A 24,406-nucleotide genomic window follows, 5' to 3' on the forward strand; every position below is an offset into this window, starting at 1 on the left:
ATTCACGTGTAATTTTAAAGAGTTTATATTGAAATTAAGGTCAAAGTCAAGAGAAAATCTACAATTTTCGTATCAATCATGTTTATGCCTTATATATGTAATTGATTTATCATTTATATTTATATTTGAATTTGAGAGTAAACGACATATTCCCACCCAAGGTTTGGCAAAATCCTAAGTTGGTATCCCAAGTTATATTTATTCCAGATTCTCACCCTTAAAATAACACTATTAGCAATTTTTAGGGTATAAAGGGTGTAATTACCATAATGCCTTAACCTTAAATTAATAAATTATGTTTTAACCCCTAAATTAGTAGAATTATAACTTACCATTTTATTTTCAAATTATCTTAATAACACCCTCGATCATTGCATACCCTCTCGATTTTTGCCTGTCTAGGTTGTTTCCTACAGTGTTGAACCCCTGGTCACCTCCATCACCTTTCACGTAGTTTTTCGTTCAAAACCCCTTTAGTTCCTGACTTATTGGCCCCTCCAATCGCCGACGCCATTAAGCTTAGGGTTTCTCTATTCTTCGCCAGATTCTAGTGGCGAAAATCCAATTGGACACCACCACTATAACCAGCGTCTTCAACTCTATAAAACATTTATGTTCCCCGCAATTGTTTAGTAGCCGTTCATGGGTTGAGAGTTCGTGTTCATCGACCATTTTTGGGTGGAGTGGTAGGCGGCAAACGGTGAGCTACCGTGGTTGGGAAGGTTAGGGGTTTTGTAGGAGACGATGCGAGGGGTCAAATGATGATGGTGGTTGGGGTTATCGCAGTTCAAAACGGCCAGAAACTGGCAAAAACCAGTCGCATGTTGCGGGTGCCATGGCCGACGATCAGCGAGTGATGAGGAGTTGTGAAGGGTAAGGTTTTGTAGAGGGAATGATGAGGTTCAAATGGTGGTGACAAGAGTAATTTTGGGTGGAAGAATCACCGAAAAAAAGGTGTTAAACGTCGAAGACGTTGTCTACTAACGTGCGCTAGAGAATTGTTAGAGGCAACAATCTACTAACGTATGTCATCTGTGCAAAATAACTAATTTACCCTTTTATCATTACATCAAACACTTATCTGTCACTTTAAAAGTGAGAATCTGAAATAAATATAATCAGGAATATCAACTGGAGATTTCGCCAAACCTTAGAATATGTCGTTTAGTCTTGAATTTGACGGTGGAGAAAACTTGAAAATTCTATGTAAAGAGTTGCCGAAAGTATAAAGATTAAAGATGGTTAAACAGTCTTCGGTTTCGTTCGACGGGTGGTAAAATTGTCAAAATTCAAAACGATTGTCCTTTGGGTGACCTCGGTCTGAGTCATACGCGCTTCTGTGGAAAAAATCAAGACACTCGCCGCTTTATGAGTTTATAAAAAGACAAATCCACATTAATTAAATAAAAATATATTTTTTTAATATAATCTTTTAATTTCGTTTTTGGTGTGCGTATATGATTCCAATTGTCTACCTGAGTGATTTGGTGGGAAAATAGGAAATGAATTCGTTGTAAATTTAAGAAAAACAGTAGGAGGATTTTATTTGGAATATTTTTATTTTTCAAAAGAAAGCTTGTTGCTTTACTTGGTGCATTTTAATTTTAAAGCAAGGAAGCAAAGTATTTCATCCACTTACTTCCATAGTTCCTTTCAATCCAATCGTCATTAAGTAACTGCTGCATCGGACAGATTCCTTATCAGTTTCATTGCCTCTTCAACTGTTCTTTCAACCGTCTTTCCTTCCGTCCACAAACCCAATATCATTATTTTTTCTTTTATTTTTACCTTTTTCTAATATTTTCATTTAAAATATTTAAACTTCAACGTTCAGAAAGTACTCCAAACCATACAAGCAACAACCTTTGCTTTTGTTTTTTTTCAGTTTTTTCGTCGTCATTTCTTTAGCCCAGTAACAGTGAATTATTTTTACTGATTGGGTTTTTGTTTTTGGATTGTGTATCTGGCTTGGAAGGGTCCAGAGTGGAGTCTTTTATTGATTTGCGTGGAGTCTGAGATAGGTTTACTGTGTGAAGTTTTGTAGAGATCTAACGAGTTAAGAAATCAATGGAGCCACCCAGAGGTTTTTTGGCTTCTTTATGGAACTTTATTTGCTTTCTTCCTTACTTCTTCGGGTTGCTTCTTCTGGGTGTCATTAAAGGTTTGTGTTTCTCAAATTTTATTCCTTTTTTTTGACTGCTATATGATTTGTTATGTTAATTATTTATTTTTCTTCCATTTCTATACTCAACTGGCTAAGTTATTTATCAGGTAAATTGGATATTTTGAATCAACATAGTATGCTTTTAATGTAGCCAGTGTTTTCTATTTTGAAAAAGATTTAATTTTGGTATATGTTTTTGTATTTTTGTAGATTATACTTTTTTATGAATTTTGTTCTTTGAAATAGCATTGGCCATTACATGGATAAATATCATGTGAGATTTTAACCACCTGAGGTGTTTTTTGATAGTTTCCAACCTTAGATGCAAAAAAATATGTCTTCTAGATGGTTTCTAAGCTATGTACTAGAGAAAGTAGAATAATTATGGAGTATTTAGTTGTTAAATGTGCATCTTTGTGAACTCTTTATAAATCAATCAGTGATGAAGCACTGAGCTGCATAAATGATGTTTTCCGACTTTGGTAGAACACAGTAATTCTTATCTAACACAATGCTCTTTCAGGAATTATTTTCTTCCCATTTATATGCCTTATCATGACAATCGGAAACTCAGCAATTATATTGGGACTTTTGTCAGTACATGTTTTCTGGACTTACTATTCCATTTTGAGGTTCTTTCTTAATCCTTTACTTTTTCATTTGCAATGTTGACTATATCTAGTTATCTGCTCTCTCATTATGTTGATTTTTCTGACAAGCAGAGAGCTAAACAAATAGGGCCAGTTCTGAAGCTTGTAATCTGCATATGCATGCCAGTTTTCTTGATTTTATGGCCAGTGGTTGGCATTGTTGGAACTTGGAAGTATCTTAGTGGGAGCACTGTATGGCTTTCTTACGCCAATATTTGCCACTTTTGATGCTGTTGGTGAAGGGAAAGAAAATGATTTGTTCCACTGTTTTTGTGTATGTCTTGAATATCAAAACTCTTGACTATTTTTGGTATATATTATTTCCTTCTTGTAGGTTTGAATGATGGAGACTTTATATCACTTCCTTTGCAGGATGGAACTTGGAGCACTGTAAAAGGCAGCTTCACTGTGGTCAGAGATTTTCTTGATGTTTGCTTCCATTCATACTTTTCAGTTATGGATGACCTGCAGCAGAAAAGAGCAGATGGAAAATATTATGAGATAAGGTTTGCTGTTTAGTCTTCCTGCTTAAAATTTTTCCTTCTTTATATCCATATTGGCGAAAATGAAATGGGCATTACTGTTTATAATTCTCAACAACTTGTATGATGAGCATTAGCCATAAAATCAGTTCATTTAGTCATTTTTATTCATTTGTGATGACTTTCTTTTTTTCATTTTTGGGTTTTAAGGTTTTAGCTGACTTTTTTCATCAACTCTGTTCCAGATTGCTTGATATTCCAGGTGCAATCGTAGCTGGGGTGCTTGGTGTACTGGTTGATTTTCCAGTGATCTCAGCCATTGCCATATGCAAAAGCCCCTATATGCTCTTTAAGGGGTGGCATCGATTATTTCATGACCTTGTAGGTCGAGAAGGTCCCTTTTTAGAGACTATATGTGTACCATTTGCCGGTCTTGCCATTCTACTCTGGCCATTGGCTGTTGTTGGGGCAGTTTTGGGCTCCATTCTGTCTACCATCTTCCTTGGTGCTTATGCTGGGGTGGTTGTTTATCAGGTTAGAATTTTATGCCTGGTTAGTTTTATTACTTCTTATAGGTCTTACAAATAGAAAAGCAGTTGTTATAATTGCTGTTTCTGTAGACATATGGAATCCCTTGCGCAATGTAGCACTTGAATGAACCAATACTGTTCATAAGATAGTGTGAATGATATACCATTATAACACTTTTTTACTCAATTAGATTCTTTTTTTTTTTTAAATTACATATTTATATTATATTTATTTAATTTTCTAATACCTCCCTTTTTCTATTGTGATACGGTATAATGGTTGAAATTGCATTGTAGACTTCTGTTGAAGCCAATTACATTTGCAGACCATTTTGTCTCCCAACAGCAATCATAGTAGACTATCATTTCATTTCATTTCATTTCATTGATTATTATTATGTTATCATTTCAATTAAGCTAAGTGTGGAATTAATTGCAGGCTGATTCTCTTATTTGAGCCTTGTTTTCTTCATGCACATGTTCAAATTATGCACATCGGTATTCATTGATGCAAGCCTCCTATCCCATTCTTTAAATTGTTATGATATTTGGTCACTGTGCCAGAGACCTTGAAATTATCTAAGAGATGAAAATTTCGATTTATTACATAGATTGCTGGTAAAATGTAATTTGATTTTGTAGCCTTTACATTTCAGGAGTCCTCTTTTTGGTTCGGTCTCTGCTATGTTGTTGCTTCCTTTTCCATTTATGACGAGTACAGCAATGACGTACTTGGCATGTCTGAGGGATCCTGCTTTCCTAGGTTCACTTCAGCACTCTAATAAGTTATGGTTTTAGTTCATGCTACTTGACAGAGTTTGATTTGTTTCTACTGTTGACAGGCCCCTGTATCGAAAGAAGACAGAGAAGACAGAGCTGTCACAGACCACTTCTCGCACAACTTCTTTCTCAAAGTCTGACTCTTTGAAAAATCCTCCGTCTCGCTCTGGTTCATTCAAGCCTCTGACTGAATTTAAGCCATTTGAGGTATCTTGCGTCTGGCCTTAAGAAAATGCTTATAATTTGAACATTTTCAGCATTATAATTTTATTCTGTATAATTTGTAAACTTCAATGTTAGCTCATGGGTCTGGGCTGCACTGAAAATTTGTTTTGTCAATTTTGTAGCTTCTTGAGGGCTTACTGAAGGAGTGTAAACGCCATGGGGAAATCATGGTTCTTGAAGGACTAATAACTGATAAAGACATTGAAGAAGCCAAATCTAGTAGTGGTAGTAGAGTGGTTAGCATTGGCCTGCCAGCCTATTGCCTTTTTAAGGCACTTGTGCGCTCTGCAAAAGCCAATTCATCTGGAATATTGTTAGGTAAGTGAATTTATTGTCTTGCGCCTAGGTATTCTCTTGTGTATGCTGAGTGAGTGTCTATAAAGAAGACACTTTAAGATCCTTAAAAGGGAAATTTTGGATTTTTGTGATGAAGTTATGTTGTTCATCTTGACAAAATTCTAATAATGCTTTGTTCTTACATCTCCAATGCAGCCGACAATATTGGTGAGATAAATAGCACAAACAAACCAAAAGATGCCTTCTTTGATTGGTTTCTTAACCCCTTTTTGATAATGAAGGATCAGATTAGAGCAGAAAACCTTACGGAGGAAGAAGAGGACTACCTAGGCAAATCAATTCTATTGTGTGGTGATCTTGTGAGGTTGAAAAACACAAATAGTTGCTCACCACCTGAATCTGAGCGTAAACGAGCTGAACTTGATGCTTTCGCTAGAAGGTAATGATGAAAAACATTTGACAAATACCATTCTAGAATCCAGAGATCTGTTAATCTGCTCCATGTAAATTATCTTTTCATTTACATCTGTTTCTTTATTTACCCCTTTAATTTTACAATGAAGGCTGCTAGGACTCACCAAATCTATCTCAAGATATCCAACTTACCGGCGTCATTTTGAGAATCTCATAGAGACCCTATCAGAAGATCTTGCGAAGAAGAATGGTGACAGTAAATTAACTGATGAACCTCAGAAAATACAAAGATCCAAGAGTGCATTTGCCCGAATCCAGAAATCATTTAAAAGGATAACAAGCAACACCGGATCTGATCAAGAGTCAGCAACAATTGTTAGGGATATTGACATTGTATGATGAGGATGCTAGTGTAAGGTCAATGGCGTTTCTCATCCTTATATTCTCGTTGCTGGGCACATAAGGAGAATAATGCATTTCTAGAATGATTATGTTTGTTTGTCGTCTTCTTATAGTAGCTTGCACTAGGGGAGAAGAACACAAATGCATGAGATGAATGAAATATAGCAAGTTCCTCCCACTGTCAAAAATGCTTATTGTATGTACAGCTTCTGGCATTAGATATCACCGCAACTGTGTAAAACTGTAAATTTAACCTTTTTTTTGAGCCATATATACCAACATGAATTGACAAATAAATTAGCTATTTATTGGTCCGTCTTGTTTGCAAACTGTGTTTTATACTGTAACCGCATGTTGTCATTTCATCCTCTTCAGCCAGATACAATATAGCCAGTGGATTCTCAATATCCTTATTGTAGCATTAGGCAGTTGAATTGGTACTCTTATTTGCAGTTGGATTAATTCTTTGATCTGCAAATTGAGAAAATAAACATTCTTATAATCTCCCAGAAACACCATCTTGGATAAGCATACCAAATTAGAGAAGAACAGGAAGGAAAATGAAGTTTAGTTTCATATAATTAAAGTATTAAACCACCGTGACTTTGTTTGATGAGAAAGCTAGTTGGTCAAGCCCATGACCCATGATTATAGCAAACATTTAGCAGATTCTACATCATCATTATCAAATAACGCTTTTGATACCTATTTTAACTATCTATTAGCCCAACTGACCATGTCAAAAGAGCCCTATACCTCAACCGTTTCCCCCACTACTCCCATGTCCACCCTTCACATTCAAAATAACTAACTCTCAGCAGCTCCTTATAAAAACAAAAACCCAGGTCCTGAAACAACTTATTCACTGCAACTTTCTATCTCCTTTTGTTTTTGTTCACTGCAAGAGCGTACCAAGTTGCCAATCATGGCTCATTTCTCCATCAACTCTGTCAATGTAATGTTTCTCTTTCTCAGCATCTTCTCTTCTCTTTATTATCTCTCAGTTTCCCTCGAGTTCCAAGTCGGCGGCACCCAAGGCTGGGTTGTCCCTCCTGCCAATGACACCAAATTTTACAATGACTGGGCCTCAGAGAATAGGTTCCAAGTTGGTGACATTATCCGTGAGTAAAACAAACAAACATAAACACTCATTTACACTTACAAGAATCAAAACGTAACCTTTTTTCTTAATCTTCTTGTGTGCTTTCCCATGTGCAGGTTTCAAGTACAAGAAGGATTCAGTCATGGAAGTGACAGAGAAAGAGTACAAGAACTGCAATTCAACACACCCCAAGTTCTTCTCCAACACTGGCAACTCAGCCTTCAGGTTTGATCATTCGAGGTCTTTTTACTTCATTAGTGGAGTATCCGGACACTGTGAAAAGGGACAGAAGATGATCGTGAAAGTCATAGCGTATGAGGACTCTACTCCAAGTGACCACAAATCTTCTGCTTCTCCTGCTGCAGTCTCGGTTCCTGGAGTTTCTAAACAAGCCATTGTTCTTCACCTTGTTTACCTTTATGTTGCTTCTTATCTCTTCTAGTTCATCAATGTTGCTGTATTCGTGAATATCTTTTTTCTTGTTCTTTCAAGTATGTTTGTTTTGTATTTGTAGTTTTGGATTAAGAAATATAAGAAGCATATTTTATTTTTTATTTATATGATGAACGCATTTCAAAATGGTTGAAGTAAAATGATTTCATTGATCAACTTCTATGTTTTTTTTATTCACTTAAAATGCCACAACACAGAAGAAAATTTAATTTAATTCTAAGATAAAATAGATTATATCATTTGTGATTTTAATTTAATCACTATTTATAATCATATTATCAGTAATAACCTCTTAATTTATTTAAATAAAAAAGTCAATAATTGTCCTCAGTGCTATGTTTCCTAATTTGGGATTTGGGTCCAATTAAGATTTCTTAAAAAAAATTACTGCTTTTATGATATTACAAGGTCAAGTTTTTTCCAATTTCCAATATTTTTCCTTCCTTTCACTAAGGAGAACAATTATTTGTATTTGGTTTATTATTTTTATCCTATCTTATATCATTGTTCTATTTTAAAAGTCAAAAAATATATTTATTTTAATATTATCAAAATTCAATTCAATTTTATTTGATTTAAAATATTAATAATTATCTTTATCGTAAAAATGACTTAGTTAAATTCGGTTTTACATTTTTTAAATATTATTCAAAAAAAAATATCATTAACACCAATTTTTAAACAATTTTTTTATATTTTGGATAAGGGATCATTTCCCGAAAATAAAAATTGTGAATAAATTGAAGGATGCACCTTCTCTTTATGCATTTGTTTAGAGATTTATAAAGCGGTGGGTGGTGGTGGCAGAAAATACAAAAGTACAATGACAGTGGGAAGTTGGGAAGAAGAGTCCTGCTGGTCCCCAAAACACCAAGACCAAACACAAACAGAGAAGCAGCTGCTAGAGTTGGAACATTTTTCTGTCACTGAACGAGACCAAGAACAAGCTCTCATTAAAGGGTTTCAGAAAAATGTAGACTTGAATGAAAACCACAGCATTTACGAAGAAAGCGATAACCTTGATGGAGTGACGAAGCATGAGTACCCAATAAGGTCATATGCTGAAGATTGCCCCTTTTATCTTCGAACTGGGTTCTGCAAGTTTGGTTTTAATTGCAAGTTTAATCACCCTGTAAGAAGAGTGGTTCAGGTAACAATGTGTGTTTTGTGGTTTTTCTTTCGAGTCTTTGAGTTTGATATTTTATGTAATTTTTATTTTATTTTTTATGGTGGGTCTTTTTGGGGTCAAGGAGAAGGAAAGAGGAGGGTTTGTGGAGCAGCCAAGCCAGATTCAATGCAAGGTTTGGGCTTCTTTTACAACCTTTATTGTATTGGTTCTCCCTACAATATATATATATATATATAATTTTTTTTTTTTTCTGATAAACGTGCTTTTTTGTTGGTTTGCCTTTGTTCGATGGACCTATTTGACTTTTTAATCTTTTGATGAATGAATATTTGAATAGATTTAGTTTTGATGTGGAAAAAGGGAAGCTTGGGAAAAGGGCATTAGAAATAAGGAATTGGAAGTCCTTGAAGCATGACTTGGTTTAGTTGTGATACATGTATATAATGTAAGTACAGGAAATGAGCCCTGGATGTAGAAACTAAGATCTATATTTCACATTGTCTTCAGAAATTTATGTACCACTGATATTCCATCTGCAAAACCGTAAATGTGGTAACCTCTACTGATTTGGTTGATATAACTTTACTTCTTTATTTTTATTTTTATTTTTTAAAATTCTATTGAACCATAGTGGCATCTATCTTGAAACAGCATAGAAAGAAAACTATGCCAGTAGGCGGTTCGACTTGTAAATTTTGTGGATTATATCATTGTTATAAAGTATCTAGGATTATAATGAATGGTTTAGTTTATTTAGTTTGCTATGATGTTAATGATTTAGAATCTGTAGTTCTAACTGTATTATGACAGTCTTATATCAAGTTATCACTTCACTATTTGCTGCATGCCTTACCCTCCTTTAATTAGTTGTTGGCATTTTAATAATGAGGGCTTTTTAAGATGCTATTGTGTTTTGAAATGAAATTGCCATGATGGTTATTGAAGCTATACGTTAATGTTATTGCAAGTTTATTGATATTTGAAACAAGTTTTGCTGTTATATCTGTGCTAACTGATGAAAACTAGTTATGCTACAGACCCACGCTCACCACCTTAAGTCACCACAACAACTCAATATACGCAATATCCCAACAACAATCCAGCCAAGTAAACATACAAGAACAGATTAACAAGCATTAATGGAAATGAAGAAATATATATATATTGATATTCAATAAAACAGTGAACTCAACAAGACTCAAGCAACCCTAATAAGCAAAATAACACCTGGTCTCTGAGGGCCAGTACCTCCCAGACACACCCACATGAATTTCTTGAATATCCCTCTACACACTCACGTCCCTCTTTTATTCCTGACATTTTCAGATTCTCCTCTAACTAACTCGGCTATCTGTTACCTTGAGCAAATGCCCTTTTTTACCCCTTTCTTTTATACCATTGAGACACCTTGGGTCCATCATTACTCTCCCCAAGAAGTGCCACCTTGTCCTCAAGGTGGAAGGAAGGGAATTGGTTACAAATAGACTCATAGCTTTCCCAAGTGTTGTCCCAAGGTGGTAAGGTCTTCCATTTGATTAGAACTTCATAGCTTCCATCCAACAATTGACGCTTTCGAAGGGCCTGTTCAGGTTCGACATTCAATACCAAGTTACTATCAAGGAAGTTCGGGAGGGGTTGGGTTTCTACAGGATGGGCAGACATTTTCTTGAGTTGGGATACATGAAAGACGTGGTGGATACGGGTTGTGGTGGGTAATTGCAATCGATAAGCTACCGGGCCAATTTTTTCAGTTATTTGAAAGGGTCCATAAAACCAATGGCTGAGTTTTTCATTGCTCCGGCGGCCTAAGGATCTAAGGCGGTAAGGCTGTAGCTTTAGATACACAAAGTCCCCTATATCAAAATGAATTTCTCTCCTCTTCCCATCAGCATACAGTTTCATGGCATTCTGTGCCTTGGCTAAGTTGGTGTTTAACTCATCCAAAATTAGATTGCGTTCCGTTAGTTGTTCGTCAATTGCCTTAACCACGGAACTATGTTCAGCATATCGAAGAAGTATTGGGGGATCACGACCATAGAGGGCTCTAAAGGGTGTCATTCCCGAAGATCGATTGTAGGCGGTATTAAACCAAAACTCCACCCAACTTAGCCATTTAGGCCACTGACGTGGCTGTTATCCCACAAAACATCTCAAATAAGTTTCGAGGCACTTATTTACAACCTCGGTTTGCCCGTCTGATTGCGGATGATATGCCGTACTCATGTGTAACTGAGTTCTAGATTGCTTGAACATTTCCCCCCAGAAAACACTCATGAAAACCTTATCAAGATCTGATACAATAGTGCGAGGGAACCCGTGTAGCTTCACAATTTCATTGATGAATAAAGTAGCTACTTCATTGGCCGAGAAGGGGTGTTGCAAGGGGATGAAGTGGTTGTATTTCGTCAGCCTGTCAACCACAACCAGGATAGTGTCTGCTCGGNAAATAACATTCAGACTTGGGAAGAAATTCTTACTTTTGATGAAGTTGATTGCATTGGCGAACCTATAGATCCATCGTTTGCTATTGGTTGGCCATCTTTTGCATTTAAACTGCCTCTAGGTAATCCCCCAAACCTTCCCATATCTCCATAAATTGAATTACCAAGATTGCCCTGTGCCTGGGCCTGTGCTAGAAGCTGCTGTTGCTGCTGTGGTAAAAGCTGAAACTGATTTCCACCTGGTAGGAAAGGTTTCTGAACTTGTGCACCTAGATTTGGTCGAATTTGGTCAATGCCCTGTATCATTCAGCAAAGCCTTGGTTTAAAACAACCATCCAGATAGACTAATGAATCTCAAGAAAAGATGAAATCAAATCAGACTTACAGTTAACGGCCACCCCTTCAATGGAAGACCACCAACTCCAGGATTCAATCCTTGAGAAAGAATAGAATGCAAAAAATTATAAAGATTTATTCAGAGACCTGACTAACAATAAATAATAAATCACATAATTGCATTTATATCATGGCAATAGTGTCCCAATGGAATCCAACTTGGAAAAAGGAAAAGGAAAAACATTATTCAAGATAAGCAGCTATTCGCCCACGTGGGTGCAAACTCAAACTATTTTCTAAAGTACATTTCAGTACAACCTAGACTGAAATATGTTTTTATAGTCAAAGTTCATAAATCATACTTGGAGCCTTAAATCTGACTAGAAAGAGCGAAAGGAAAGTTCCAAATCTAAGAAGGAAACGGAGAACTCTTTAGATCGAACTTTAATCCATCTTGGAAACAAGACTGAATTATGATGAAAACTGGTTATGCAACAGACCCACGCTCACCACCTTAAGTGACCACAACAACTCAATATACACAATTTCCCAACAACAATCCAGCCAAGTAAACATACAAGAACAGATTAACAAGCATTAATGGAAATGAAGAAATATATATATTGATATTCAATAAAACAGTGAACTCAACAAGACTCAAGCAACCCAAATAAGCAAAATAACACCTGGTCTCCGAGGGCCAGTACCTCCCAGACACACCCACATGAATTTCCTGAATATCCCTCTACACACTCACGTCCCTCTTTTATTCCTGACATTTTCAGATTCTCCTCTAACTAACTTTGCCACCTGTTACCTTGAGCAAATGCCCTTTTTAACCCCTTTCTTTTATACCATTGAGACAACTTGGGTCCATCACTAACATGTGCTGTATTGTTGCAGTTTTACCGAAGTACAGGAGGGTGCAAAAATGGAGAAGCTTGTAGATTTAGCCACAACATAGTAAAGTCTAAGATACAGCCATCAGAGATTAATGCTTTTGATTTGCCAATAAAATCAGTACATATTATGCTTTTCTTTTTCTTGGTTAATTTATTAGAGTATTACAAATTGTTGATGATTTGTGCAATTTGGTAGTTATATAAGAAGCCTGCAAATTATTTGCAGTTTGTTCTTTTAATAGAGAGAAAGATCAACTCTCTCTCTCTCTGTCTCTCTCTCACACACACACACTGACAACTCACATGGCACAAGCTTTCTTTCAATGCTAATGCTTGGTATTTGCTGTAACGGATCCTCCGTTTCTCCCCTTCTTTATGGTCTAAAGGAAAAGGAGAACAAAAGTGAAGGCTCTGTGGAAAAGACAACGAAGATTGAATGCAAGGTTTGAGCATTGCATACGCTCCATTTGTTTTTTGTTGTATTTATCTCTATCGTTTTTATTTCCTTTTTAAGGGAATAATTTGTATTATTTATTTCTGTTGAGGGGTGAGTGGTACAAGTTTTGTTTTTGGTGATGATATATGAGTTTAGAAAGCCTTGTTATATAAAAATTGTTTCGGAGAAGGAAAGGTACCTTGTCCATATTCAAAGAAATTCTTTGAACATTAGACATATACACCAGATACCATTTATCATGTTGTCCCTGTAGTAAGTTGTAACTTGAGAAGGGTTTCTGGATAATAATATCTTTACTATCCTCACCAAGAGCAAACATAAAATCAATTTTGTTACCAACTGTCACAAAAATATGGTTTTCATGATTTTGGCTAGTGTTGTCTAAAAAGTATTCTTTAAGGTTTCTTTGTTTCACTTTGCAATAACTTCTTTCTGTTTAGTGTAATATTTTATACTGCATGTTGAATCAAGAATTAAACCTGTGTTGTGATTGTTCCAGTATTACCTGTCTGCTGGCGGCTGCAAATATGGAAAAGCTTGTAAATTTAATCACCCCAAAGAAAAGTCTTGTACATACATAAAAAAGCCCAATACAGCAATTGTGGAGCTTAACTTTCTAGGTCTGCCAATCCGAGTGGTAATGTCTTTACCTTTGAGTGCTTCATTATTAGTGTCTTTGACAAAGTTTTTGAAATTATATACATGTTTTGGTTGTAAACTATAAATTGCCTTTTTGTTTCAGCTAGAGAAAGAGTGTCCTTATTACATGCGCAACGGTTCTTGTGCATATGGAGTTAATTGCAAGTTTCACCATCCTGATCCTGTTGCTGCTGGAGGATTTGACTCAAGCCCTACTGGAGTATCTTTGGGAGGTCATTCTTCTGGAAACTATGATGGATTATCCAATTCATTGCAATTAATTAAGGAATCCGAACCAGCTGTGGAATTATGTTCTTCGAATTTGACTTTACATAACTCTGCTCCCTTCTTTGATAATCTCTCATCTCATTCCCGTGGGACACATCCAGATTCTAAGTGGATTAGGCCTCAGGTAGCTGTGATCTTGGTCCAGTTATTCATTTTCACATAGTGATTATTGTTTCCACATATTTTCTCTTTACTGAAGAACGCTATAGATCTCCAGCATCTTTTATGTTTGCATACGCCTGTTTTTCATGTTGACACTTTGTTTGAGTCCCTTGTAACTCATACCTTCCTTTAAAAAAACAATTTATAGCTTCTTATCAAAGGAAACATTGTTATGTTGACTCTTTAATGTTACATATAGTACTTCTAGATTCATGGCAAAGTTGATTGATTGTTAACCAAAGCTAAGTGGTGCTCTTTCTCACACTCTGTTGCGTTTTGGCTCTCAAGCTAGATTTCTGGTACATAAGATTTGTGTTATGAGATTTGTTTATAGATGACCTCTTGCATCTTCAGTTTCATAAATGGTTTCTTATGGTTAACTTTCTTTCCAGGGATCAATGTACCAGGGTGCAAGGACTGGGTTGACTCATTCAGTTCCTGCTGAGAATAACAATCTACTGTATTCATCCAATGTCTCCAGATATCATCAACAACAAATCGAAGAGTTTCCTGAACGGCCTGGTCAACCTGAGTGTAGTTACTTCATGAAAACTGGAAACTGTAAATATGGATCTTCTTGCAAGTTTCACCATCCTAAAAGCAGATCTTCCGGATCATCTGTTTGTACACTGTAACACTGGCCTGCCCCTGTGACCTGTAAGTCCCCCCATTTTATTTAACATTTGTTCTGTCTTCAGGTTCTTTTAGTTTATGGCATTTGAAATTTTGATATCAAATGTCCATCATACTATCAATTGGAATTATCATTATGAGCTCCCACAAATAATTTTTCTAGCCCTGTTACATTTTAAGGCATGAAGTTTTACATTTCTGGCTGCAATGCTTCTACTTTTGCAGGCTCTAAAACGTATGGCTTTTTGGGTGGAACTGAGACTCTGATTTAGAAGAAATCTTTCTAGGTAATTCGGCACCCTGACTGTTCCCCTGACCCTTTCTCCCTTGAGTTAATTAATATCTTAAACTTTGTGTTCTGTAACTTATGCTATGGAATGTTCGTTTCTAAGTTGTTTTCCCTGGTTCGATCATTAGACCTTTATCTGCTATCGTTCTTTGTTCAAAACAAATCGAAAACACACAGCACTATCTTCATTTTTCTAGTTCTTAAGAACAATTTTGTTTCTCTTCTTTAACAATGTTATAATAAATTTAATTTATCATGTGGGTACTGTCTTCATTTCTACCCTTTCCGAAATATATATAAAAAACAAAAAAAAATGGTAAAATTTATTATATTAAAAAGCATTTATTTATTGATGAATTTTCCCGCATCCTCCCGGAATTATTTTCTTGTTCCGCCCCTTGGTAGAAAGCTTTTGTTCTTAATCTAAGTTCTACTTTGTTTGTGAGTGAATTCGTTTTTAAACTCAAGACTATATAAACAAATCAATTAAGAAAATCATGGAGATAATTAAGGAGAAAATCAATAATGTTTGGAGGTATCATAATGCTCACCCCCCGGCGATGAGGAAGTATTAAATGTCCCCATCGTTTTCGAAAAGTATTATATCTGTCAGGGGGGTTTTTGATAATTTATTAGGTGGTAAATCGAATTTATGTGGGTAAATGAAATCTTGGGAGATATATAATATTTTTGCAAAAACCCTGGGTGTATTTGTACTTCCTAATCTCTCAGGGGGGATAGAGATAAAAACCAAAATGTTGGGTTTGTATTTTTTAACGTCTATCAAAATTTTGGGTTTGCTTGTTACTTCTCAAAATGTTTTGATATATATATATATATATACCACTGACGATTTTGTAGATATACATATATATATACCACTGACGATTTTGTAGGCAAGATGATTGGGATGGTCGTATCTGCTTTGACCATGTTATTTGATGTGGTTGTATTGGTTTGATTATATTATTTCTTGTGTTTCAGTTTGATTATGAATAATTTTACACTTCCCAAATGAAATTTGTGATTTTCCATATTCCAACTGATGTGTCATTTTATGTAACGTTTAAATATCATTTACCAAATCAACTTTTAATTTAAACATTATTGCGAAATTTCGTAGTGGTAGAATTATTTATAATTTAATGATTGTTTTATAAAAAAATAAAAAGTTGAGAAATCTTAGTGTTGATGAATAAACTTTATTGTGTGACAAAGTGGAATAAAGTTATATGATAATAATTAGTAATGATTTTGAATTCCTGCATTAATTTAGTTAGTAGTTTAGCGTATAATATGGGTTATCTATTGCCAACGCTCAGTGTTTTACGTACCAAAAATATTGATTTGGTGAGTGGTGATATGCAACATTTGGTAAATTTTCTTGTTTTTCTTTAACCAATTGTTAAATAATTGTGGGTGAATTAACAAATCAACTTATATATCTATGTTTACGCATGCAGATATCAGAATTTCGATTGGAAGGCTCTGTTATCGGGTATTCCTATCAATTATAGCATTGCCTGCTTGTATCCGATCTTGTTTGACTACTTATATATAAAATAAGTTAACCCTTTCAAATAGCCATTAAAAGCCCTAAGCCCATATAACCTCCGGTTGTCCAAATGATGTTCAGCCGTCTCTACCCAAGTAGTTGTGGCCCATGATCCAAAGGACCCATAACCTATCAATCATGCTATCTTTACCTTTCAACCGATCAAGAAACTTTTTTCAACTTATGATCAGATGATTGGTTGATTCAGGTGGTTAAAACGTTTTCAACCTATAGTCAAATAGTCAAGAAAAAGTTGGTAGTCATACTTCTAACATGACATGATGTATACTTTAGTTGGGGTGATAAGTTCCGGGTATCTTGCATTTTTTTAATAAACCAAAACTGAAATCGAAACCAACCAGTTTCTAAGATTAGGAACCAGAATCGAAATCAGAATTGGACGGTTCTAGTTCCTAGAACCAGAACCTGAAACATGGGTTTCGATTCTGGTTTTGGGTACCCAGGTAAATTTTAATTACCCCCTCTTTTTTGAAAAGTGTAAATACACCTTCAAAAAATTATAAATACACCCCTAATAATTTACAAAAATTATAATTTAATCTCGGTTCTTACTCAGGTACTTAGACCTCGATTCTAGTTCTACCCTTTATCCATGCTCACCACTATACTTTAGAGAATGGTTATATCGTAATTTCTTAATCTGAGCGGGAAAAAGTTGGGAAGAAATGACTAATCAAAGGGGCTTTAAAAATTATCCTGTTGAACTTATGTTGGTTTTGGCCTTTTGTGGGTGTTGAACTTATGTTGGTTTTACTATACCTTGGCCTTAGGGGTGGGATAAATAATCCGAAAACTGAATTGAACAGAAACCGAACCAAAAATTAGGTTTTTTTACAAACCGGTTCGGTTTTCGGCTTGTAGAATTCAAAAAACCGGAAAACCAGTTTGGTTTGAAAATTATTTCAAACCGGTTTTACCCTAACTATAAAAACAAAATAAAAATTTGGCTCCTCTTTATTTCTCTTCACATACAGTTCAGACTCTTCTCCGCGACTCAGCCTTCAAATCTTAGTTAAATCTCCCTATTCCACATCGTGAGCTACAGAGCTACTCCATAGTCCATCCACACCATGACTCCATCCACACCGTGAGCTACTGCTGCTGCATCCACTCTCCAGCGATCTTCACAGTCCAGCGATCTTCTCTGCTATCTTCACAATCCAGTCTTCCACACTGTGAGCTACAGAGCTACTCCATCCACACTGTGAGCTGCTCCATCCACACCGTGAGCTACTGCATCCACTCTCCAGCGATCTTCACAGTCCATCGTGAGCAGGCCCATCGTGAGAAGACTCCACCGTGAGCAGACTCTTGATTTTTATGTATTCTTTGTTTGTTATTTTGTGAATCTTGTTTTGCTTTCTGGGTTTGTTTTAGTGAAGGAAGGTAATGTTGTGGCTGTTGTTTGTGCTGTTTTGGGATACTTTGCACTTGTTAGAAGGAATTGTGGTGATGGTGGTGTGGCGTGAAGGAAATTGGGGGTTTTTGTTTGTTGATTTTGGGATTTTGTGAGATGGTTTTCTGGAAATTTTGTTGTTAGATTAGGTTTTGGTAAAGTTAACCCTACTCTACATTTGAAGAGATTAAGGCTGTTAAATATGGATTAGAGATGTAAAGCTCATAATTAAGGAGCTTATGTAACAAATATTATTAATAATCCTTTAATTTTACATTTATTAATATTTATCAAGTTGAAAAGAGAGAAATTGGATAGAGAAAATAATATTTCATATGTTTTATTATTTTCATTTATTAATATTTATAGTTGTTAATTGCAGATGATGATCTTCTTCGTGTGCCATTAACAAATCCGGGGAGTGCGGAATCAAGAAACTCCACTAACACCAACATTGTGGGATGAAGATGATTTATGTTATATTAAGTTTTTTTACTTTGTAATTTTATGTTATGTATTTGAGTTTATTAATGAATATTAACTATTCAGTAATGTGTAATTGAATTCTTTATGTTTTTATTTCATATTCTGGATTTAGTATCTGCAAATAAGTAATTTAATGTATTTTTCATACAAATAATACAACAATAATATAAAATAAAAGAGAAACATAGTATGAAATTATATATAAAATAATAAATATTTGAATTTAGGGACTTAAATGAAATATTGAAGAATTTTAAGGATTAAAAGATAATTTGAAAAAACCAGTTAACCGGTAACCGAACCGAAAATTTGGTTCGGTTTACATTCGGTTTTTAACCAAAACCGGTTCGGTTTTCGGTTTTGATAATCTGGTTCGGTTAACCGGATTATCCCACCCCTAGTTGGCCTTTTTATGGTGTTGAACTACAATGGATCATACTACAGTATTTGTGAGAAAGTATTACAACAATCATGTGTAATATGTATCATTACTGATACTGATCATCAAGTAACCTTCCTTTGTTTTGATGATCATAGAACAAGGTTGGCAAAATTGGGCACGGCTCGATAGCATGACACGAACTCATTCGTTAAAAGCAGGTTTGGATTCGATTTTATTGGTTTGGGTCATCAATAGGTCAACCTGTTAATAACATGTTTCATAACGATTGTGTTCGGGTTTAATATTAAAAAATGTTTGATCTGTTTGAACAATTTGATTAGTTTGACTTTTTAATTAAATATATTTTAGTAATAAAGTGCTGAAAATTACAATAAATAAGATGTAATATTTTGATTATTTATTCTTTTTTTTTTTTTTTAAGTTTTTAACCTAATTGCTCTATTATTTTTCCTAATTTCTATTATTGCTAAAGGTAAGAAAAAGAAGTTCCATTTTTTCTTTCCTAGTTATCATATATAAATTTAAAATAAGTAATTTTTTTTAATATTTTAATATTTATATATGGTTTCAATGATAAATCTTTAGTGGAAGGACAACATATATTCTATATACTACATTGAAATTTTAGAATGAGACTTTAGTATTGAGTTTTCTTATATTATTAGTACCTTAAAAAAATATTAATAACAATATGTGGAATTATATGGTAAAGAAGTTTTATATATATTTTTCTATTTATGTGTTTAGGTATATAGTTTAACACTCTCATAAAATTAATTATATGAATTCAATCATATTATATTTCATTGTTTAATTAGAAAAAAATAACAAAAAGAAAAAAGGGGGGAAAGCTTTTAATGGATTGGGTTAGGGTAACACGATAAAATAATGTTTGGGTTCGGGTTTTTATATTTAAACTCGGTAAGCTAACGAATCGGGTTTGGTATAAATTTTCTTGACACAGCGCGAAAACGGCTCAACGCTACCGATTACCAGGTCTCCTAAATATATCAGCTCCATTACAAGGCCAATAGGGCTGATGGTGATGACCAGAGTGCTGTCCGGATGAACAACAGGCGGACCATATAGAATCCAGAACATGCAGTTCATACACGTTGCATATGGCTGAAATTCCTCCACTGATTTCCTCTTAATTATAAGCCAAAAAAGTTGGAACTGTTCATGTCATAATAATTTTACTTGAAATGCAGGAGTATCATAATGTGAAACTGAGAATGACATAGAGACTAAATAATTACTTGAGATGAATTATACTGATGAACACTTTTATAAAATAAACCAAAAAAAAAAAAAAAAAACGATCAAGAATCATTCAAGCCACGATTACAGAAAATCGACAAACTCTTGAATTCTTGGAGTTTGAAACACAAAGTTAAGTCATCAAAGAATTCTACACACGTACATCTAAGAAAAGTGCAGCGCCCTTATTCGCAATCATCTTTCTTTCCTATACATAAAACATGCAGAGAATGGGGATTTCTGGACGGATTTGGAAAAAAAGGAAACAATATAAAATACTAAAATGAAGGGACAAAGAAAAAAAATTCATCCATCATAAATCTCCCCAATTGCAGTCCCACATGCACACATGAAAATCTTCATACCACTAGGGTGTATTTGTAGCTCCAAAGCCATTGCCATTTTACCAATTTCAGAAACAGCAGAACCATTTTTTCTGCAACCAAAACTTATATATATCATCAATCACAAACATATTCCCAATGGAAGAAACAAAGTGAAAACGAAATGCATGCAGGTTTGATTGTTACAGAAAGAAATGTGATACATACCGATGGAGGATGCTGATATTCTTCAGGTTTTGGTATATTCCTTTGTGATGGAGGCCTGGTCGCCGATGCAGCTGTACCACTTGATTTCTTCTCATCTCTAGCCTTAGTAAATATGACTGTAAATCCTTCAGCTGATGCAGGATTATTCACATCCCACTCGCCGAATTTTGGCAAAGGCCGACCCTTATCTTGCTGTACATTTTTACGAAAAAAAAAAATTTACTCACATTAAGAAACAAATGAAAAAACAATTCATAACATAAACATTAATACCATTACCATAGAAGAGATTGCAGATGGAGAAGCTTACCCCGGCCATTAATGGAAATAGGAGGAGCTTTCGGAGAGAGAAAAGACAATAGAAGGGAAGAAAGAACGAAAGAGAGAATATAAAATAAGGCTTGTAAAAAAAAACAGAAAGAAGAGAAAGAGCGAGTATTAAGGCTCAACCAGAGAGAGGGAATAGGTGGTTATTAATTTTAATCTTAAATGAATATTATTATTTAGATTAATATGAATGCTAATACCGTGTGTATTATGGGGTAAATGTAGGATTAGGATTAGGATTAGGATTAGATAATTAGGACACGTAGCTGTAATCCAAACTGTTTTTCAAACATACAAACAGAACGTCAACAAACAAATCTAGTTCCAAGTAAATTTAAGCTATGTCACAATGTCTCTCCGGATAATTCCAATTAATAAAATTATATTTCTGTCTAAAAACAGAATTAACATATTTAATGTCGCATTATAATAAAACCTATAGTATTTTTTTTATATCTATGGTAAAGATTAAAACCACCTAAATTAGCTACTACTCTACACTTAGGATTTAGGAAGCCTATATTTAGATTAATCACAATTAGTGTTTTAATTTTAGTAACATAATTTTAACATTTTCCATTAAATTGATTCTTAAATAAATAAATCTCACGTAAATATCTCACAAACCATGGTCAGCACACGCCTAGAAACTATTGGAAACACTGAAAACACCCCATACCACATCAAACCATTGATCCCCAGTCAAACCACGTTTCCATCCTCAACGAATCGGCCCACAATCCTCCACGTCATCATCCTAACAAAGAACTGTCCCACCAATCCACGGCACTCGATAACTAATAAATATCCATTTTCGTCATTTCACTCCCTTCAAGAAACTCACCTGTCAAACCATTTCTCCCTTCGTTTCTTCTCCCAACTTTACAAAATTTCCCCATTCTCGTCGGAGCTGCTGCGTAAAATAATGGCGACCGGTTTGATTCGGAGGGCGGTTTCGGCTTCCAGAGTGGCGCCGTCTGCTCGCTACGTCGCCGCTCGGCTTCACGCGTCGGAAGTGGAGGCGCAGAAGGTTGAGCCGAAGGCCAGTGGCGAGACGAATCTGAAGAAGTTTCAAATCTATCGTTGGAACCCCGACCAGCCTTCGAAACCTCAACTTAAGGAGTACGATATCAATCTCAAGGACTGTGGTCCCATGGTCCTGGACGCGCTCATCAAAATCAAGAACGAGATCGATCCTACGCTCACTTTCCGCCGCTCTTGCCGTGAAGGTATCTGCGGCTCCTGCGCGATGAACATCGACGGTTGTAATGGCCTCGCGTGTTTGACGAAGATCTCGTCGGTAGGCGAGTCGACGATCACGCCGTTACCGCACATGTTTGTGATTAAGGATTTGGTGGTTGATATGACCAACTTTTATAACCAGTATAAGAGCATTGAGCCATGGCTGAAGAGGAAGAATCCGCCGGAGGTTCCGGGGAAAGAGATTCTGCAGAGTAAGAAAGATAGGGCGAAGTTGGATGGGATGTATGAGTGTATACTGTGCGCTTGCTGTAGCACATCGTGTCCCAGCTACTGGTGGAACCCTGAGAGTTATCTCGGCCCGGCTGCTTTGCTCCACGCTAATAGGTAATCTTTTAATTTAATGAAAGTTTTGGATTGGAAGCCGTTGATGAGTTAGTTTCTGTTTGTTAATGTCATTGGAATGGGAAAAAAGGGAGATTTGTTTGAGCAATTTAATTGTTTGGATGCACTGCTAGGAAGCTCAAGTTTAATGAAACCTAAAAGTTTTCTAGCAAAACTATTATGATTGACTTGATTTCTTGTAAAAAAGCTCAACTAATTAACGTTTTACTTGTGAATGAAGCCTTTCTTATAGTATGGAACTATGCCATAGTTGTTCTGTTTTTGCCTTTTCAAAGTTTGTTCATCCGTCCACATTTTGATATGACCCTTCCAAAGTTATTAAGTTTGTGCTTGGATGCAGGCTATTTTGATTGGCGTTGGAGGTGGTGTTCTTAAGGGAATCTGGGGACTCTCCATCTCCAATTTTAGATCTCTACTTCTATTTGTCCATAATTGATAATTGAGGGGCCTAGAACCTATGAAATTCAGTGGTTTTGTTGTGTGTATCATTTTATTCTATTTTTTTCAGCTTCCTTATACAGTCTCCATATAGGATGGTGAAACAATGATTAAACTTGTGTGGATTGTAAATAATAGTGGAAATGATGCTTACTGAATGTGCGTTTCTAAATTTATCTTCAACATAAGAGCCTATCACATCTGTCGCGACTTTTATAAGTATTTTGACCTTTGGAACTCTCTTTTTATGGTTATATGCATAATACTTATAGGAGTAGCCAAATAGGACTATGATGTCTGTGTATTTTACTTTGCCTTTTGATAATGCTGCATATAGGATGAAGTATATATATAATTTGTGGCCATGTGTTACTGTTTGAATGTGCAGGTGGATAAGTGATAGCCGAGATGAATACACTAAAGAACGATTGGAAGCAATCAATGACGAGTTTAAGCTGTACCGCTGCCATACCATTTTGAATTGTGCCCGTGCCTGCCCCAAAGGTTTGAATCCTGGGAAGCAGATTATAAATATCAAGTCACTTCAGCACTAAAGGGTGGTGTCTCTGCTTTAAGTGTCAGGTTTTATGAAAGGTTGCTATGACCTGCCAACTAAATTGTTACAGTTAATAATTTGCAGATTGATGTATCATGTATCCCATTTTTACTTTGTTGGGATTAAATTTGAAGGTGGTTGTCGTTCTTTCTAAATAAATGTTTATAGAACTTCTGAGCGCATGTTATCTCGGGATGTGATGTGTTTACTTTTTGCCCATTTTACAGCTTATGTCGTCAATTTGACTGTTTTTTCTTGCTAACTAGAAGGTATTGCTAGGTGGGGATGGGGTAGCTATACAAATGAATAGTCAATTATCACAAAGCAATTAGGGCTTTGCAGATTGTTTTCTTGGATGAGCCAATTGCCTCACACCTAGCAGTTCACTATGCCATTAGTTACCATGCTTTTTTCATGTTTTAATTCCTTCAGGTTGGAATGAAACAAGAACCAATATGCTGTTCAATTGTTCAGTATTCCTTTGCTTTTTAGTGAACTAAGATCTTATTCTTATGTTAAACAGTACCCAATACTTTCAGCAATCCTGAAGAAATAAGCCACCTTGATCTTATCATCAGGTTGAAATCATTTTGTAGTTAAAACCACTCAAATGATTTAATGTAGTTCAGAGTGATTAGAAATAGTTTTATGTTATAACAAATTCTGCAATTCCACATTGCGGGAAATTTTTTATATTTTTTTGAGCAATTTTTTCAGTTAATGAGCGAATAGTACCTATAGTGCTACAGATCCTTTCTTCCGATTTCTAGAATATATTAATGTATTTATACGCCTGTAAGATGTGGAAAGGCAAGGAAAATACGACTAAATGTAAATAGGCTGGTTGTATAAATTGTAATCCTCAAACCAAACTTCTGCAGAATTGGAAAGAAACCCAGTGACACCTATGTATTCCGCAAACCTTAAAAAGGAGATTCTTGAGGGTAATCATTTATTTAATGAAACAATCTCAGGTCATATGATTAGGATGATTAATTAGCATTTATAAAATGGACATCTATAGTTTAGAAGC

At 35.3% G+C, this 24,406-nt stretch overlaps 5 protein-coding genes across 10 annotated transcripts; 4 read left to right on the forward strand and 1 right to left on the reverse strand.

Annotated features, from left to right (window-relative positions):
• Window positions 1-1,460: 1,460 nt before the first annotated feature.
• Window positions 1,461-6,241, forward strand: LOC116123452 (uncharacterized membrane protein At3g27390-like). The gene is given in 11 exon segments (XM_031409229.1): window positions 1,461-2,161; window positions 2,688-2,796; window positions 2,889-2,973; window positions 2,975-3,088; window positions 3,187-3,320; window positions 3,542-3,830; window positions 4,483-4,589; window positions 4,669-4,813; window positions 4,954-5,149; window positions 5,324-5,567; window positions 5,692-6,241. Coding segments are annotated over 11 exon segments (1,767 nt in total). The 5' UTR covers window positions 1,461-2,067; the 3' UTR covers window positions 5,942-6,241.
• Window positions 6,242-6,378: 137 nt separating this feature from the next.
• Window positions 6,379-7,562, forward strand: LOC116123469 (stellacyanin-like). The gene is made up of 2 exons (XM_031409248.1): window positions 6,379-7,065; window positions 7,163-7,562. Exons 1-2 carry the CDS (start codon window positions 6,870-6,872, stop codon window positions 7,486-7,488), a joined length of 522 nt encoding a protein of 173 aa, XP_031265108.1. The 5' UTR covers window positions 6,379-6,869; the 3' UTR covers window positions 7,489-7,562.
• Window positions 7,563-8,239: 677 nt separating this feature from the next.
• Window positions 8,240-14,955, forward strand: LOC116123442 (zinc finger CCCH domain-containing protein 67-like). Of its 6 annotated transcripts, none has more exons than XM_031409215.1 (8): window positions 8,240-8,649; window positions 8,750-8,800; window positions 12,309-12,425; window positions 12,694-12,750; window positions 13,264-13,401; window positions 13,507-13,815; window positions 14,246-14,510; window positions 14,712-14,955. In XM_031409215.1, the coding sequence occupies exons 1-7, from the start codon at window positions 8,323-8,325 to the stop codon at window positions 14,486-14,488; spliced, it is 1,242 nt and encodes a 413-aa protein (XP_031265075.1). In that variant the 5' UTR covers window positions 8,240-8,322; the 3' UTR covers window positions 14,489-14,510; window positions 14,712-14,955. The 6 variants fall into 6 exon arrangements, with proteins under 6 accessions (XP_031265075.1, XP_031265079.1, XP_031265076.1 ...); XM_031409219.1 differs by having other exon boundaries at window positions 12,309-12,368; XM_031409216.1 differs by having other exon boundaries at window positions 8,753-8,800.
• A 5,025-nt stretch (window positions 14,956-19,980) lies between these two features.
• On the reverse strand, window positions 19,981-20,896 carry LOC116123336 (protein NOI4-like). Its single transcript, XM_031409127.1, has 3 exons — window positions 20,758-20,896; window positions 20,448-20,639; window positions 19,981-20,332 (listed from the first exon to the last, which is right to left on the reverse strand). The coding sequence occupies exons 1-3, from the start codon at window positions 20,764-20,766 to the stop codon at window positions 20,309-20,311; spliced, it is 225 nt and encodes a 74-aa protein (XP_031264987.1). The 5' UTR covers window positions 20,767-20,896; the 3' UTR covers window positions 19,981-20,308.
• A 725-nt stretch (window positions 20,897-21,621) lies between these two features.
• LOC116123444 (succinate dehydrogenase [ubiquinone] iron-sulfur subunit 2, mitochondrial) lies at window positions 21,622-23,599 on the forward strand. Its single transcript, XM_031409221.1, has 2 exons — window positions 21,622-22,361; window positions 23,206-23,599. Exons 1-2 carry the CDS (start codon window positions 21,700-21,702, stop codon window positions 23,369-23,371), a joined length of 828 nt encoding a protein of 275 aa, XP_031265081.1. The 5' UTR covers window positions 21,622-21,699; the 3' UTR covers window positions 23,372-23,599.
• Window positions 23,600-24,406: the final 807 nt, after the last annotated feature.

Source organism: Pistacia vera, unplaced genomic scaffold (genome assembly GCF_008641045.1).
Source record: "Pistacia vera cultivar Batoury unplaced genomic scaffold, PisVer_v2 Contig142, whole genome shotgun sequence".
NCBI lineage: Eukaryota > Viridiplantae > Streptophyta > Magnoliopsida > Sapindales > Anacardiaceae > Pistacia > Pistacia vera.